Here is an 18,435-nt window from a genome sequence, read left to right as displayed (position 1 = left end):
TACTTCTGTTCCAACATCTATTTCATGATCCCACTAGTTATTCCAGGGAGGTTAGAGTGCATTCCAGAGGAATCACCACCTTGGTATGAGAGTACAGGGAACCTGCAAGAATAGGGACTTAAATCTATCCACTTAGGCTGTGAGTGACTGCCAAGCAGGCAAGAAAAAGTGAAGAAGTGCTAAAGACGTTATGTCTCCAGTGTGCCCCAAACATCTGGTCACTTCCCTGTGCCTCACTTCTCTTCCCAGTCCTGTCACTCCATTTCTTGCTTCAGATTCCCTTCCTTTCTTCTCTTCTCTTTGCTTTGTTCTTTAATCTACTACTTTCTTCCCCTCCTCCTCTACCTTTGTCTCATCTGTGTCCCCTTTCCTCTCTCACCTCTCTTCGCCCCACATCTCTCTTTTCCTCCTGTTTTAGCCCTCCGTCTTCTACCTCTCCCTCCCACTTGTCTCCTTGTTTTCCCTGCACACATAGTCACATTCAATCAAAACATGGCTTATGCTTCCTCACCTCCAGGTTCACTCCCTGTCCCCTACCCTCATTTCCTGCACAAGCTTGCATACACAAAATCTTGTTGGTTTATTTGTAGTGTATTCTAGGGGAATATGAGTGTTCAGCTTTTGTCATAATTTTAGTAGAAACAGGTTAGAAGACTGAAAGTATAATACATGCCATTTTAATTTTGTGATCAGCTGATTTTCTTTGCTTTTTACATTCTAAAAAGAAATACTAGAATGTTATGTGATGCAGAATACCAAAGAGATAATTCTTTAATACAAAGTATGCTAAAAGTATGGAAACAGATAAAGTCCGTACGTAGACAGCAAGGATTTATTAGTACCACTGTAATGCTGCAATTTCAAAGGTAAGTGGATAAGTCAATTATCATAATTGTTTTTTTAGGGTCCAATCCCATGAAGATAGTCTGCAGCCCCCAAACTTGGCTATATTGGATACTTTCCAGCTGGCCTGCATTTCTGCTAGATGGTTGATTTCTCCCATCTAGCAGCGGCACTATAGCTATAGGAAATGCAGCCATAGGAAATGTAGTTTGGCAACCACCATAGTCTTGTCCCCTTTCCACCCACCCTAGAAAGCCCCCTTTTCCTGTTTCTGCGCTCTGTTTCTGAGTGCAGAAATGTAGCCAGAACTGCAGGAGCAGGAGCATAGTTTCTGGGCTCTGAAGTTGTAGCCCTGTTTCTAACCTCGGAGCCCAGAAACTGAATGAAATTGCTCCCTTAATTTTTTATAGAAATTGTTATTCAGTGGCACCTGTTGAACACATTTGAAGATGTTATAGAAAATCTAATAGACTGAAAAAGTGGGATTTACTGGGATTTAAAATATACAAAACAGTGCTAAAATTATTAAAAAGGAAGAAATGAAAAACTTAGATTACAGAGATTTGGATTATTAAAGAAGATCATAATAACTACCTTTGTGCATCAGACCAAGGAGCCATTTTACTGAGTACTTTTTCCAACAGAGGCATGCCTAGGAAGCTCACAAATAGAGCAAGATAGAAATAGCTCTCTTAGTTTTTGATCCTGGTATATGGTAATTAGAGGTATATTGCTTTTGAATATTAAATTGTGGTTATGGTTTAGTCTGCAAGAGCTGAATTCAAATTGGCTTCTTTCACAGTAACCCTAGTTAATTTTAATCACAGCCAATTGGTTTGGATGAAATAAGCAATTGCAATTAAGCAAAAGAGAAGCACAAGTTTCTGAACACCTCCTCCCAGCCACACAGTAGGAGGAAGGGGAAGCACAACTCATTCGAGTTTATGTCCCAGCGACCACAAAGCTATGGATTAGTGTGATGTGCAAATGAAGCCACAAAGGACTGAGATTTTGAGGCTCTGTAAGCTAACAGCATTGGGATGCAGGCTTGTCTATCTCTGGATATCTCATTTGAGACAGTGGATTTTGCTATTCAACCTGTTTATATGTAAATAAACTTAAATATTACAATGTCACAAGCCTATAACGTCCTTCCAAAGGAAATATATCTTGGGTAAATATTGCAGCTCTGGATCTTCTCATAGTTTGTGGAAGTTGGGGCAAGTGTCCTTACAGTTATGCTGTCTTTATGACGTGATACAGTTTGTTTTTTTTTAAAAAAAATATTGTACAGTTGCATTAGACTGTTTCTCAGGCTCATACTACTACATCCTTATGTGCCTCTTCCCCTCAGTCAACGGGAAGGCTCAATAGTTGGGATTTTTAGATGCAAAATAAGCACTGAGGTCTGCAATTGATTGCAGAAAGAACAGTGGGAGGAGCAGTGAAAGTGTTAAGGAGCTCCTCTGCCTCTCCATTGTCACTCTTGCCACTTTAATGCAAAGTGGATTACATCCACTTTGCATTAAAATAAAGTGTTTTGGGGGAAGTATACAGTGGAAAGTCATGTGGAGTTTCAGCTCAAGTTGTTTTCTTTCCATCTTTCAACAAGGCTGACAAATAAATCTGAACTGGATGAGTATGAAGCCAAAATATCAGATGATGAAAAAGTGGTAAGACAAAAATGGGAAGCAAAAGTTTCAGCAGCAGGAAGAGACAGAAGATTCGTACATTGAAAAAGTTTCATATTAGTAAATGGTTGTACCATAGTAAAATGAATGCTTTGTTTTTATTTGACTGCTTTGTTTTTATTTGTATACAATTACTGTTTGATAGGTACTTCTAGAAATCTATATGACTTGATGAATATTGTAGATCCAGTGTAAATTTAGAATGACAGAGTGCTTAATCTTCTTACATGCCTTTCTAAGCTTAAAAATAGTGTTTTAAAAATAACTAATATGAATGCAGACATGGTTTGTTTGAAAGGATATTGCGTGCAGTGAAATACTAATATATTGATTTCTAGGGTTCTTTGGATTCAACTCACGTCTATCAGACCTCCACAGATCTTGGAGAGAAAAATGAAAATTGTTTCATACCACATCTTACCTTCAGAACGGAAATAACTGCAGCAAACCTATGCCCATTGTGAGTGTCAAGTTTTCTTTTTTGATATTGCATGCAAAGCTTCTGTTTTTATAATGCATTTCTTGAGTAACCAGGATTATATTAAAAATGTTAACAGGGTAACATTTTAAAAATATGTCTAGGCCAGCCTTCCCCAACCCGATGCCCTACAGAACATGAGGGCAAAAAAATCCCAAGTTCATGTATACACTGATGGGATCTGAGCTAGCAGTGACTGAACAAAAAAGAGGTCTTGGGGTTGTGATGGACAGTTCAATGAAAATGTTTACCCAGTGTGCAGCTGCAGTGAAAAAGTCAAATTCTATGTTAGTCATAATTAGGAAAGGCATTGAAAATAAAACTGCTAATATTACATTGCCTTCAACCACTCTATTATATGACCACACTTGGAATACTGTTTATAGATCTGTTCGCCATGCCTAAAAAGGCATAATGTGGAATTGCGAAAAGTGCAGAACAGGGCAACTAGAATGATCATGGGGATGGAGCAACTTTCTTATCAAGAAAGGTTACATCAACTGGGACTTTAAAAAAAAGGTGAATAAGGGGAGACATGATAGAAGTGTAGGAAAATATGGATAGTGTGGAAAAAGTGGATAGGGAGACATTTTCCCCTCTTTCAATACACTAGAACCTGGGGTCATCCCATGAAACTGATTGGTGGGAGATTCAGGACAGATAAAAGGAAGTACTTTACACAATGCATAGTTAAACTATGGAACTCATTATCACAAGATGTAGTGATGGCCACCAATTTGGATGGCTTTAAAAGGGGATTGGACAAATTCATGGAGGATAAGGCTATTAATAGCTACTATTCTTGATAACTGTATGCTACCTCCAGTATAAGAGGCGGTATATTTATGTACACCAGTTGCTGGGGAACATGAGCAGTAGAGTGCTATCACAGTCATGTCCTGCTTGTGGACTTCCTCCACAAGGCTGTTTTGCCACTACGTGAACAGAATGCTTTACTAGAAGGGCTTTGGTCTGATCCAGCATAGCTTTTCCTATCTTCTGATGTACCTAGAAGTTTAGACTACAACTCCTATCACCCCAAGCCAACATAGTCAATGGTCAGGGATTAGGGAAGATGCAGTTCAAAACATCTGGAGGGCACTAGTTTGGGGGAGGTTGATCTAGGCCAAAAAAAAATTAATAGTAGAGAAAAAATATTTTTATTATTTTTGACACAAGAAGGCTGTGCATCCTATAATTTAAAGATCTGCTCCCCTGAAATGACAGAAATGTGTACTCCTATTTCTATAATATACAATTAATTATTTGCGTGAATTAGGGAGCAATCCTATGTTCCCTAGACAGTGTCTGGGGGAAATAGGATTATTCAGCTTTCTGGCTCTGAGCTCGGAGACAGCACTCCAAGCTCAGAGCCAGGAAACCACATCCCCCCCTCCCCCACAGAGCCAGCGCAGCTCCCTCTCTATGCTCATAAAACTGAGTGCAGAGAGGATGAAAAGGGGCCATTCCCAGGGGTGGGGAGGGGAGGAGACCATGGAAACTGCTTCAGACAGCTTCCTATGCGACATGCAACCTCCCACTCCGAAGCTCTCCGATAGACAGTGAAAATTGAGCGCCTAGCAACAACTCCATCTCCAGTCCATCATCATTGGATACTCGTAAATCCCCAAATTCAGGGACTTATGACTGCCTAAGGTGCAAACCATAGGATTGCGCTTACAGAATTATTTGATTCATATTATTTAATTCACAGTATTTTACATATTCAGATTTCTTTGATGTAAATGTAAGGAAGTAAAGCACATCCTGTTCATTTGATGATCTTATCTGAATTTGAATGTGCACCTTTGCAGCCCAGTGGTTCAAAGAGTAAGGTATTACTACTTGGGGGTGGGGGACCACAGATACAAGATTTTAACTGAAACAAACCAATCAGTTTATCAATACACTTTGCCTAAAAGTAATGGTTTATTCTTATAGAAGATAATTTTATGATCTTGTATCTATGATAACATTAATATTTGGAAAATATGATAAATGATCAGAGAATGGCATAGAATGGAAGAAAGAAATCAATAAAACCATATAAATAGTCTAAGAAAGAGATAAAGCTATTTGAATGGTTATCCTAGACCTAAATCCTTTTCCAGCTTGAAGGTTTCCTGGCAATTGTACTCTGTTCTAAAATAATAGGCAAAATTCATGTCTACCAATCCAATGCAGTGGGTCACGGATCCACGGATCCTCTCATATTCATTAGAGCTGGAAAGAAGGAAACCAAGGGTGTTAGAAAAGAGAGTGGGAAATGGAGAGATAAAACAATACAGAGAAGTGGAACATGGTGAAGTGTGTAGCCTCCTCCCCAACCATAAAAGTTTTCTTGGAGCCCTTTTTTATTGATTAGAGATGGGATCATATATTTCAAGATTTACATGAATTTTAGAATCAAGCACATGTCCATGTGGGTGGACATGTAGTTATTTCACTTCAAAGAGCCAATAATTCTAGGAGAGAAGTTGTCAGTGCTTCTTTCATTGTGGGGCTGTGAGCTCCATAAGACAAGCGTTTTATTGCATAGGCACTAACGGATTTTTGCCGGTCCCTCTCACAATATCGTTTGCTTCCTGTGTGCCTTCCACCCCTTCTGGCCTTCCTTGCACCACAAAAAAGCACCCAGAAAGTCCGATATATTTTCTCCATGAGAAATAAAAGAGCCCTTCTGTTCCGTGTATTGCTGTCTGCCCGCTATGTTGCTTTTGTTGGAGGCGGTCCTGCTGACAAAAGAAGAGGGCAAGGTGGTTCTCCAGCTTGCTGAGTCTGTCAATCAAATGAATGGACTTGTGCTGAGCTGTTGGAACAGACTTTTGCTGCTCCAACCCCATGCTCGATGCCTGCAGAAATGGCACCCAGACGATTAAACACGGAATCAGTAAAACCCTAGACAACAAAACCAGAGTGGGGGTGGGGTGGGGGAAGGCAACCATGTCCCTCACCTGACAAGAACTAATGAACTGGAGGGGGAAAGAGAAGGGGTGGGGTGGGGCGGGCACAATAGCAGATGAGCAAACAACAGTGGCAATCGTGTAAGGGACCTGCACTTGCTGCGCTAATGAAAAGGAGGTCAAAATTGCAGGTGCATACCAGGAAAAAAAAATAGGTGTGATGGAGCCCAACAGCTTGGGTGGTGGCCATTTTGTATATTCAATACCCAGCCACAGCTTGTCATGTCATGCAAACCCATGCAGCAGGGCTGTGTGAAATTAAACAGCTCTCACATAACCCAATGTACAAGCCCTGGTACCTGTATTCACATGACATGCCATGGCTGGGGATTGATTATTCAAATCCCACTTGACATGTGCCAGTACATACTGCAGCCTATCATGGCTTAAGCCACAGTGAGCTGTTTTGATTGTGCAAACTGGGTCTCTTTCCATTGCTTTGTAAGCAGATCCCACATCAACATCTTCCAATGCATCTCGAATATTTAATCATCTGCAGTGACGTTTGTTGTTGTTGTTATTATTTATTTATTTATTTATTTATTTATTTATTTATATAGCACCATCAATGTACATGGTGCTGTACAGAGTAAAACAGTAAATAGCAAGACCCTGCCGCATAGGCTTACATTCTAATAAAATCATAATAAAACAATGAGGGGAAGAGAATGCACCAAACAGGCACAGGGTAGGGTATTGCTTCTTTAGCATGTTTTTAACATTACCAAGTTTTCTTTGTCCTTATCAATCCAAATGTGAAGGTCACATATTGGTTGCCACCAAACTTCAGAAAAATTTCCAAGCAGCTTGCACAGAGCTAAATCTTTCTATAGTTATCATTTATTTAAAGCCCTTAATGACTGTTGAAAGTGGACTACATCTCATTCTATAATAGAAAGAAGCACAGATTTATGGGTAATGTGTCTTTCAATGTGTTTTTTTTGGGGGAGGGGTGTGTTCCTGTTCTCCAGTAAGAGAAAAATATGTTTACTGTAGATTAGTTTTAACATGAGATTCTGCAAAATTTAAACAGGATCGATTGCTATCATGCTTTCTGTGTTTGTCAATTTGACATGGAATGTATCATAAACATTCAAAATATTTAGTTTATTCCAGTTTAAACATTATTTTAAGTGTTAAATTTGAGACAAAATCTAGCAAATGTGGAAACATGCTTTGTTCTTTGCAGAAAGATTTGTTGTATGCTTGTATATTTAAAGATTAATCAAATATTTTCTTTAATCTGTTTTGTCTGTATTCCGTTTTTTTTTAGAGATGAACAAAAGAGAAGAGAAAACATTAAACTGGAGAAGTACTTTATTAAAATATATTATAACAATAAATTAGTCTGCTCTACTCCAGAAGCTTTTCTTCACCAGGATTTTAAAGTAATATTTCAGCAAATTTTTAGAATTCAAGTATTAAATTGGCCTGAATCTCTCCGATTAGAGGTATGATTGTTTAGATGATGTGAATGGTACCATAATTGGGAATCCTATTCTCGTTATGCAGTGTAAACTTTGATGAAAATTGCTATGTGCTGCAATACTATTTTTTATGAACAGTTTGTTTTTATGCTTGTGGTCACTTCCTATATTTTGAAATGAATATGTAGGCAACACGTACATTGTGTGAACATACAATGTAATGTGTGAGAGGGTGACATTTCTTTTTCATGCTGTATATGCCATCTCTACACACGATGAGGAGCTAGGGCTAGGTATAGCTTCCATGCTGAATGTACATGGACAAGCAGTAAAAAAGAAATGTACACACTGATTCTGCAATGTGACAGACAAATGTGTGTTATAAAAATATTTATAAAATTATATCAGTAGTCCCCTTAAGAAGCCATTGTGCTGTACTAATAGGTACTTGTTTATAAAAAATCATTTTATCATAACTTTAGGTATTTTTATATATAATCTGGTTTCTTTGCATATTTCTATTCTTGCTTTGTTTAACTGGTCTGAAACAGTTTGCTGTGATACAGCTTAATCTTCCTTTTTTAAAATGGTGTATGATTTATTTAATTTTAGGTTTTTGAGTCCAGTAAAAAATCAATTTTGGCAAAAGTATATTTGCCTCTTCCCAATAACTCTATACTGAAAAGCAAAGATATTTTGGATGAGGTTGAGTTTAGCTGTGAACAGCAAGTTAAACCTTCAAATGGGGCAGTGGGAAGCAGTAAGTTTATCATATATATATATTTAACTGCATAAGCAAAGTAGTGATTGCTGTCTTCAAGGTTATTGAGAACAATATGTTGTATAGTCACTGTGACGCTCCCGCCTCTTACCAGTGAAAAATTCCTTCTCTAAGGCTTTCCCACCCCCAAGCAAGAACTACCTTCTCTCACACACTCTGCCACCAGGACCTTTAAGGATCAGCCCAACCCATACTCAGTCCTCTCTCCCTGAGGACACACAGACTTTATGCTTTAACCTTATATTCTCCCTTTATTGCCTCCTTCTTACACAGCCATGAGCAGGAGGTGTAGGATTTTATAAACAAAGCTTTATTAATTACAACAATAAGTTGTTGAATAATAAACAGGTAACTCTTAAATGGCTCTATCAATATAGGCTTCCCCATACATAATACTCCAAAATCAGTCTCAAACAATCCCTGAACAATTACTGCAGACCTTCACTGAATCCTTAACTCACTTTCTCTCTGTTCTCATACCTAAAATCCTATCTCTAATCTAAATCCAATTTCATCCCTGTCTCTCTCTCTCTCCATCCTATCTCAATCTAAACCATCTTGCATCAAATCCCTGTCTGCCTCCCACAGGCACAGCACACAGTTTATATAGCACTTTCACCCTTCACCACCTCCTCCTCCTCCCAGCCATTCAGCTCACAAATACAAAACCATAATTCTCACCCTTAGAGATACTTACCTAACCATAGATCTATAACAAGAATACACAGTTATATAAACATAAACTCAGTATGGCCAGACATGTAATGTCACAATCACCTTGGTAGATGACCAACACTGGGAAATTGTTATAAGAAGTGTGTCCCTATTGCTGCTGGACCTCTCAGTAGCTTTTGAATGTGTTGTGGAAGTGCCACCTTGAGTGCCATTTTCTTAGTAGAAAGGCAGGATGCAAATCAAATAAATTAAGTGCTATTTTATGGTGGTTTCTTTTATTTCTAGAGGGTTGGTACCAAGAGGTGATGCTGGAGGACTGCTGCTCATCCCCATGGTTTTTAGCTTGTGGGGTTCTGCATGATCCTTTCTGAAGGAAAATGCAGGAGGGTTATGAGTAGAAGACAACTAGGTCTGGACCTCCTGTAAAATTATATGAATCAGGGTGATGGCACAATGAAAGTCTTGCCTAGAAGCATCCTACATCATGATGTACTGTCATTTCAAGTATTGTGGGAGAAAAGATGGTGGTTGCCAGGAGATGGCTGATAATGGGAGTCCCACTACTGTTTGCAGTGACAGTAAATCAAGATTTATCCCTGCTGAAATGTGCAAGAGGGTTCAGCATTTCCCCTCTGCTCCATAATTGAAAGTTTTCATATGAGACTTTTTGGTTCAACTTAAAAAAAACAAGCTTCTAATGCTTTTTCAAAGTTAAGTCAAACCAGCAAGTTTTACTTTTTACCCTAAGATATTTGAAACTTTTAAAGTGCCTCTCTCAATAGTTTTTTTGAAATGTTTTTTCTCCCATTGTATGAAGTAATATCGTTAACATGATTTGGGGCTTAGGGTGACATTTTAGTAGATTAGTGATTGTGTTGTTTTGATTGCCAGTTTTGAGAGTGCTCCAATATGACAGAATTATGGCTTTTCACATAGAGTGAGCCTGAAAGCATTGAGGATATCTGACTACCTTCAGAACTATGATCAACGAAGACTGAACTAGATGCAGTGGTGGCAGATCTGTGTGTTTAAGTATAGATCTGCACCAATCATTTAGAATGATGGTGGTGGTCTAATTTTAACAGTAAAAGGAGTGAGAAGGTGGCAACTCATCACTCCCTGCAGTTTACTTCCTTGAAGCATCTTATCACTTGCTTTGCTCCCAGCCAAGCACACTTCAAATGTGCCTGAGGGAACAGACTGCAAGGAGATAAACTGTGGGTGGCAAGTGGGGGGACGGGGACTTATCACTTGCAGACGCCTAGACTTTACTGTATACAGACTTCCCCTAATACTCTCCAAAATAACCAATATACCACCTATTGATTTGCAGAGAGAAATAGGACTGTCCTCTGTATTTCAAAGCCAGCATGTGGGGTAAGATATGTCACCTTAGAATCCATCCAGACCAGAATACAGGAAGTTAAAATATTAAATTCCAGGGGTGGTGATTCCATTCTGGATTTTTGTTAGAACCAGCCAGAACTCTAAAGGAGCTATCCAAGGTGCTGGACCCATTTTGGGGATAGGTTTCAGCACCTTGGATAGAAATCGGAAACACCAACTTCCCCTGTTAAACAAATTTATTTTTGGAACATAACTTCTTCATCGTGCATCACACATGTGCATCACACATATGGAACATAACATCCAGAACAAGTAGTCACCTGATAAATAGCAATAAATAATGGTTTTTAACAAACTACCACAACATTTCTACTTCATGGGGTTGTTCAGATGATCACTGATGGGAACACCATAGCATTGGTTGTTTTCCCCGCCCTGTTTGTGCCAGTCCCATGACCAGGATTACCCTAATTACCCATGCCGTGGATTGCCATGTTGACTGAATCCAGCTTGCAGTGCGGGCATAGCACATTTTCATCCTACAACCTATACTGCAAGCCATGGTTAGTAGGATGGTTGAAAATGCACTACACTGTGCAGTGCTACCTACAGAGCAGGTAATGAGGATAATCCCAGTTGCATGACCAGCACACACAAAGGTGGGGGAAACAACTGACCTGTGTTGTTTCCCCTACTTGCTCACTAAGACTTTCCCAATTGACATTAACTCCACTCATAATTCCATTCTGCCCTCTGTCTTCCATCATTCCTCCATATATTCTTCCATTACAGGTAGTTATACTAAATCCTCTTTCATTATCCAAACAAAGCAGAAGTAGGGATGTTTGAGAATGTTAACTGTAGTTTTGATTAAATTTCCTTTTTGTTTCTTTGTGCATTTGAAAGCTTTTCCAGTGTGGCATAAATGTTGGTTAGAGTAATTAATAAACTAAGTGTCATTTTAAATGTAATTCTAGTCCAGTCTAAAAGGGTTATTTCAATTATCTTTATTTTACAGATGTTCTTTTTGTTCTTGATGAAAACGAAACAGAAGAACTATGTATTCTGACATCAGGAAAATTAATGTATTCTTTAACTTGGAGAGTTGATGACAGGGGAATTCCTTTAGCACCCACATTTCAACCTGCCCATGTTGCCTGCAACAGGTAGTAAGATTTATATGTTTCGCTGCAATCTTAAGTGGGAAAAGATGGGAGTGACTGTAGTTCTTGCTTTAGCTGGTATGGTTTGCATTTAGATGTGGGAAGAAGCTAAGGGGAGAGGATGTCTGCCACCACCCTCATGAGGGGAGAAGATGTCCGAAACCACCCAATCGACCTCTGAGTCGAATCGGGGGAGGGGTGTGTGTGCACAGCCCTACTGAATTGTGCAATTTCAGAGAGTTCTATGATGGTATAGAGGCCATTCAGAAAAAGATACCACATTTTTGTCATGTAAAGGATCCACAAATTACCATGGGTGAACAATCACGAGCACACAATAAAATCCTCATGTAGAAAGCCTCTAGGTAAAAAGAGACAAAGCCCAGATAGAGGTTGGGCATCGTAATGAGACTCATTAGCCTTTAATATCAAGTTAATTGTTTGTTTGTTTTAGTGTGCCAAGGAATAGCAGTTCAGGAAAAGGAACCGGAATCTGGTGGCATTCTGACATACAGTTACTTATTGACTGGGCAAAAGATGCCAATATTGATCCGAATGACCCAGACTATTCAGATTTGTTCGAGTTAATTATGGTAATAATGAAGTTTCAGTAGCTAGCAATTAAGCTTGGTTTTAGGGGAAAACTGTATCAAAAATTAAGGAATTGTATCTCTGCTTGAGATACTGATTGCAGGGCTTCAGATATAAATATAGATCAAAAAGCATAATCTTGATACTGATTCCAGAATAATTTTAGATAGTGACTGAAAAGCCCATGGAATATATATTGGCAAGGGAGTTTGGGAAAAATTTATCCCCCACTTTAATTCTTCATGATCCCATATGTATTTCACATACTGAGTCAGAACCATGATTATTCCTGACTTTACCCTTTTTCCTTTTTTCCTTTTTTCTTATTCTGAGCTTGTAGCTTTGATTCCTCTAATAAGGACAGATCAAGGAGGTATCTGTAGTACGATAAATTAACAAAAAACAAGATAGCTGAAGCAAATAAAGCAAGTTTTTTTGGCTCTCATAATACTAGGAATTGTGGTAACCCAATGGAGGTGACCGGCTTGGCAGTAGGTTCAGGAAGTATTTCATTATATAATGTGCAATTAAGTTATGAAAGTTGCAACCTGAGTATTGGATGGTTATTAGATTATATGTCTTTTTTAAATTACACAACTTCATGGAAGATAAGTGTATAGATGAAGGATAGATGGCTAATAAGCTATGATAGTTATTTGAAACCTCCAGATAAAAAGGCAATATACTTCTGAATATCATACATTTGGGATAAACCATGAGGAAAGTTATCACCGTCATGGCCTCTTGTAAATGCACAGTGGTACCTGATCAGCTGCTGTTGCAAACTGATTGAGCTTGTTGCACTATATGGACCTTGGTGTGATCCATCAATGCAATTCTTGTGTTCTTATGTTAGTAACACATATTACAGAGAAAGCAAAAATTATTATTTAAAATTACTAGGGAGAAATTGTATTCTACTCACCTAAGAAGTCTTCTCTTCCCCCCTCCCCTTTCTGACTGCCCGCCCTGATTTCATAAATGTATCATCAGTCCCACCATTTTATTCATTCAAAACATTTTTATCTTGCTCTCAAGCCCAAGAGTACTTCTGACATAGGTTTTATAGCGCTCCTGAAACAGGTCTGCTAGATCCATGCATCTGACCTTACTGATGTGCAAATGCTTTGTGTGTTCAACTCTTCCTCAAATAGTTCTTTTTCCTCTTTATCACACAAATACAGGAATGTAACTTTAGAAACAGTGTTCAAAGCGGTAATGTTTTTAGCCTCCCCCCCCCAGTGTTTATTCGCTGTAGTTAAATAACCTGCTAAATATTCCATCTTATATTTTTTATTCTCTAATAGTATGCAAAATCCCAGGAGCAAAGTGATTCAAAATACTTTCGTCTTGAACAGCTGCAAGAAGAATTTAACTTTGTTACTGCAGAAGAGATTACAAATTGTAAACGTTTCCAGCTGTTGCAGCTGAGAAGCTTAGGACAGTTAGGCTTCTACTATTTTCAGCAAATTCCCCTATATGACAGAGAGATACCAGATGTAGTCTTCAAGGTAATTTTTTAAAATTCATTTTTATTATGAAATTTCAAAAACAAAAATGAAAAGACAGAGTTAAAATTATGTACATACATAATTTTTTATATGTCCATATCAATGAATACATATAAAATGTATATATGAAAATACAACTTTCTAGCATTCAGAGTGTCATCATACGGAGGAAAATCGTGTTTTCTTACCATCGCTTTTCTGCACTTCCTCAAACAGAGACGAAGTGGCCAATTAAGAGGCTGTGTTTATCCTGCTGCTTTTCCTGCACACACCAGGAGATGGCAGCACATGCCTTTGGTTTTTTTTTAAAAAAAGTCAGATTAAAGGGGTTCTATTTTGCAATGGAAAAATGAGTGGGAGGTACACGTGAGGTGGACATAGTTGTCTAAAGGATGCGGCACATCCATAAGTGGGCAGTAGTGAGTGTGTGATGGTTATTTATTATTTATTTATTTAGAATATTTATATACCACTCCCCATTGAAAATTTTTGGAGCGGTGTACAAGATAAAATGAAAATAAAAACAGAATAAAACAGTTAAAACAAAATTTAAAAGAAACAAAAACAGAGATCCAAGGCTGCATATTAAGGAAAGGCTTCTTGGAATAAAGATGTTTTCAGGAGGCGCCGAAAGGAGTACAAGGTTGGCGCCTGTCTGACCTCCAGAGGCAGAGAATTCCACAGGAGGGGCGCCACCACGCTGAAGGCTCTTCCCCTGGTGGATTCCAATCGGAGGATGGATCTATGTGGAACCACCAGGAGCAGGCCCTCGGATGACCTCAGTGACCGGGCAGGCTGGTAAGGGAGAAGGCGCTCTCTCAGGTATCCTGGTCCCACGTTATTTAGGGCTTTGTACACAAGTACAAGAACCTTAAACCTGGCCCGGTAGCGAATAGGCAGCCAGTGCAGTTCCCTCAGCAGAGGAGTTACATGCTGGAAAGGGGCAGCTCCAGACAATAGCCGAGCTGCAGCATTCTGCACTAGCTCCAGCTTCCGGAGCCGCTTCAAGGGCAGCCCCACATAGAGCACGTTGCAGTAATCCAATCCTGAGGTTACCAATGCCTGTATCACCGTGGCCAAGCTATCCCTGTCCAGGAGAGGCCGTAGTTGGCGAACCAACCGAAGAGGGTAAAAGGCACTCTGAGCTGTGGTGGCTACTTGAGCCTCCAATGACAGAAATGGGTCTAAGAGTACCCCCAAACTATGAACCTGTTATTTCAGAGGCAGTGCAACCCCACCCTCAACAGGCAGTGAGCCTGTCTCCCGGACTCGGGAACCGCTCACCCACAGGGCTTCCGTCTTGCCAGGATTCAGTCTCAGTTTATTGGCCTTCATCCAGCCCATTACTGAGTCTAGGCACTGGTCCAGGACCTGCACAGCCTCACCTGATTCAGTTGTCACAGGGAGATAGAGCTGCGTGTCATCAGCGTATTGATGGCATTTAGCTCCAAATCCCCTAATGACCTCTCCCAACAGCTTCATATAGATGTTAAATAACATTGGGGACAAGATGGTGCCCTGCGGCACTTCATAGATCAATTGCCAAGAGGCTGAGGACTGGTCACCCAATGCTACTCTCTGAAAATGACCTCATAGGTAGGACCGGAACCACTGTAACACAGTGCCTCTGATGCCTATCCCACGGAGTGGATCCAGGAGGATACCATGGTCGATGGTATCAAAAGCCGACAAGAGATCGAGCAGGATTAACAGGGTTGCATTCCCCCTGTCCCTCTCTCGATAAAGGTCATCCATCAGGGCGACCAAGGCTGATTCAGTCCCGTAACCAGATCGGAACCCAGACTGGAATGGGTCTAGATAATCAGTATCCTCCAAGAGTGCCTGCAGTTGCTCCACTACAACCCTCTCAAGTACCTTCCCTAAAAAAGGAGTGTTAGCAACTGGGCGGTAGTTGCCTAATACCATCGGGTCCAGGGTGGGCTTCTTCAGGAGTGGTTGCACTACTGCCTCCTTAAGGACAGCAGGTTATGTGCTACGTCTAGTATCCCAGGCAGTAAGCCTGTGTGCACCAGTTGCTGGGGAACATGGGTGGGAGGGTGCTGTTGCCCCATGTTCTGCTTTGTTGGTTCCTGGTTGACAGCTGGTCAGCCACTGTGTGAACAGAGTGCTAGACTAGATGGACCTTTGGTCTGAAACAGCATGCCCAACCATGGATTTTGATTTTTTTCTTATGCACCAACATAACTTTCTTTTGATTTTTGTGGAAGTAACATAACCATTAAAATGGAAATAACATAACCATTATATGATTAGCAATGATCAGAATATTTTTGTGGGTACCAGATCTTTGAAAAACATAAATGCAAAACAAGAAAATACTAAAATAAGGGAAATCAGCTCATCAATTCACTCATATAAAAGAATGAATAAAAAATATTTTAAACGCTGAGGGACAAAGTACTTAAAATTACAAGCGATTCCATATTTAATGGGAAAGTAGAATATAATGGTCGTAATTTTGATTCTGTCTTTCTCTCTTGCTGAACAGTCTAGTAAATAATCATGCTTAATTTGTGATAATAACCTAATTCGTATTTTAGGAATATGGAAGCCAATTAGAAAAGAGCATGCTGATGACAGATGTGGATCCTATTTCTGCACAAAGGAACAGTTCTGCGAACTTTGTTAGGATGGTATGCCATTTCATAAATTTAATATTAGAAAATAAATGTCAGAAAAACTACCTGCTGTGCTGGAAATATAGCTATGTATCCTATGTATCAAGGATTGCTGTCACTTGGGGTGTCATATCAGTGTTGCATGCTTGTCACTGACGTCATCACTGCATCAGCAACAATGGACCCTGTACTTCCACATTAAGTTTGTTTAAAACTGAAGACTTTGGGGCAGCAATATCATGCCCAGCTTTTTACTCTTCCCCAACCCTTGTTTATTATACACCCTGATGGAAAGTTCTGGAGAACTCCAAAGTTTGCTCGCAATTTTGTTGGTTAAGCACTTGGCTGGCCCCTGAGTACAGGATTTTTCTTTCACAAATAGCCAGCTGTGTGTGTAAATGCAGGTTGGGATCCTAGCATGCAAGGGAGGTAGGCTGTTCTAACCCTATCTCCCTACTGTGGTTCTGACTCAGATGAGCCCTCTGTGCCTGTTGTTTGCATGGAGGGAAATGCTTCCATTGATGTGAATATGAGCTTTTTCATCTATGTGAACAGCAGGCATGGGCTGTCTAATCCAAACTGCAGGAGGTGTCAAATGTTTAAATTCCCCTGCCTTGCCCTATCCACGCTATGCTGACTATTTGTGAAGGAAAAATCTTATACTCAAAGACAACCATGTACTAAATGTAAGATGTAATTTGACCCTCTGATGCAACCTTTTGTACTAGAGGTAGAAGCTTTGCCGAGTAGTTTACTACACAGTGTTCTTGACTGCTCTATGGTGGTTTTCAATGTATTAAGAAACAATCTCATTATTATTATTGTTTTGTCTATGTAGCCAAATTCATGATTATTTAGTTTCAAATTGCATTTTTAAAATACTTTTTCCTTTTTTTTTTTCAGATGAGGAAACAAGTTACAAAACGAATTGTGACCATTAGACACAAATTTAATTTATCAGATATTGTGAGTGATTATGAAGAAATCATATCTATGAGGTAGATACTTACAATATAAATTCAAAGAGTTTTTCTTTAAATTGGGCTGGGCTGGACAATCTTTAGGAAATGATTAGTTAACAGTCTACAATATTAAATGTTATTTCTCTTTATTACAAGGAACTTGAAGGTAGAAAAATATTGAAGGGTATTATTTTTGCTCAGAACTAAATTTCCATAACTCTATAAAAATAAACTTACAAAACACATAATTAAGGTTTACACTTTTTTATATGAGTATATATTAATCTGATCTAAATTACTTCCTTTTTTTTTTACTTAGCCAATTGAGTTATGCAATTTTCAAGCTAGTTGAACGCAAAAGACATTTGAAACCACAAAGGAAAGAAAGGCGGAAGGTTCCAGCACAGGCAGTCTCTGATGGAGATGTTAAACTTCTTGTCAGAATATTGAGAGCATATAATATTCCTGCAAGAAAGGCACCAGGAAGCAAGTAGGTATAGAATTCATAGGTTGTAAAAGTCTTGAGTAAGGCTGTCTACAGTCGCTGTATGTGTAATACACAAGAAATTGTAAAGAGATTTCGTAGTCTAGATCTATATGTTTTTCAGTATGAAGTTTTCAGTTAAATGCATTACTTCTAGAATCAAAAATATAGTGTAACTATTAAGAATAACTGCTACAAATATTTCAGCAAATATTTGCAGCTATGAAAGGTAGTTTAAAGGTCACTGAATTAAAGACAAAGTGAGACAGAAATGTTGATTAGGTTAGAAAGAAGTATATTTACAAGAAAAGTGAAAAAGATTTATCATTGCAGTAGAACTACAGAGTACACAAGTTATCTCTTAAAACAGTTCATGCTTTACCGTAACCTCTTATCATTAACACATTAGCATTTTGTTCTATTTTTCTCTGAATTTCTACTGTGCTGTGAAGGACTTTTCTGGTGCACAGATACACAGGAGGGTGTTGTGAAAGAGCACATTTAGCATAATAGTCATAAAATCTAATCAAATTCTTTACCAAATTAAAGCTCTAATGTATGCTGAAACAAAGAAAAAAATATTCTTGAGGTAATGTGCTCCTAGGATTGCATGGCCTTCTTTCAAACATTATTATGCAAATAATTTGATTTATTAAACACCATATTGCAGCTTGCATGCAAACAGAGTTTCCTTTCAGAGAATCTAAATGTATTTAACAACAATCATTGACAGAGAGAAATCACAAAATCTTCACAATGGTGTAATCCCATTGACTTCAAAGTGTAAGCAGTGTACTGAATAGTGTAAGCAGTGTATACCATTTCATTAAGACTTCCTGAATAGATGCATTATTCATCATTTTGCCCAAGCAGTCAAGCA

At 38.9% G+C, this 18,435-nt stretch overlaps 1 protein-coding gene across 1 annotated transcript in view; it reads left to right on the top strand.

Moving 5' to 3' along the window:
- Positions 1 to 18,435, top strand: part of CC2D2B (coiled-coil and C2 domain containing 2B) — a 53,400-nt gene that overhangs the window by 11,597 nt on the left and 23,368 nt on the right. Inside the window, 11 exon segments of the mRNA XM_063131608.1 lie at positions 726 to 866; positions 2,456 to 2,516; positions 2,873 to 2,994; positions 7,249 to 7,426; positions 8,015 to 8,162; positions 11,224 to 11,371; positions 11,823 to 11,961; positions 13,267 to 13,470; positions 16,032 to 16,124; positions 17,013 to 17,107; positions 17,391 to 17,561. Coding sequence (XP_062987678.1) covers positions 726 to 866; positions 2,456 to 2,516; positions 2,873 to 2,994; positions 7,249 to 7,426; positions 8,015 to 8,162; positions 11,224 to 11,371; positions 11,823 to 11,961; positions 13,267 to 13,470; positions 16,032 to 16,124; positions 17,013 to 17,107; positions 17,391 to 17,561 — 1,500 coding nt within the window.

The sequence above is a fragment of the Elgaria multicarinata genome, chromosome 8, assembly GCF_023053635.1.
Source record: "Elgaria multicarinata webbii isolate HBS135686 ecotype San Diego chromosome 8, rElgMul1.1.pri, whole genome shotgun sequence".
In the NCBI taxonomy this organism is placed as follows: Eukaryota; Metazoa; Chordata; class Lepidosauria; order Squamata; family Anguidae; genus Elgaria; species Elgaria multicarinata.
The sequence above is the reverse complement of the archived record's forward strand: the minus strand, read 5'-3'. Positions and strand labels throughout refer to the sequence as shown.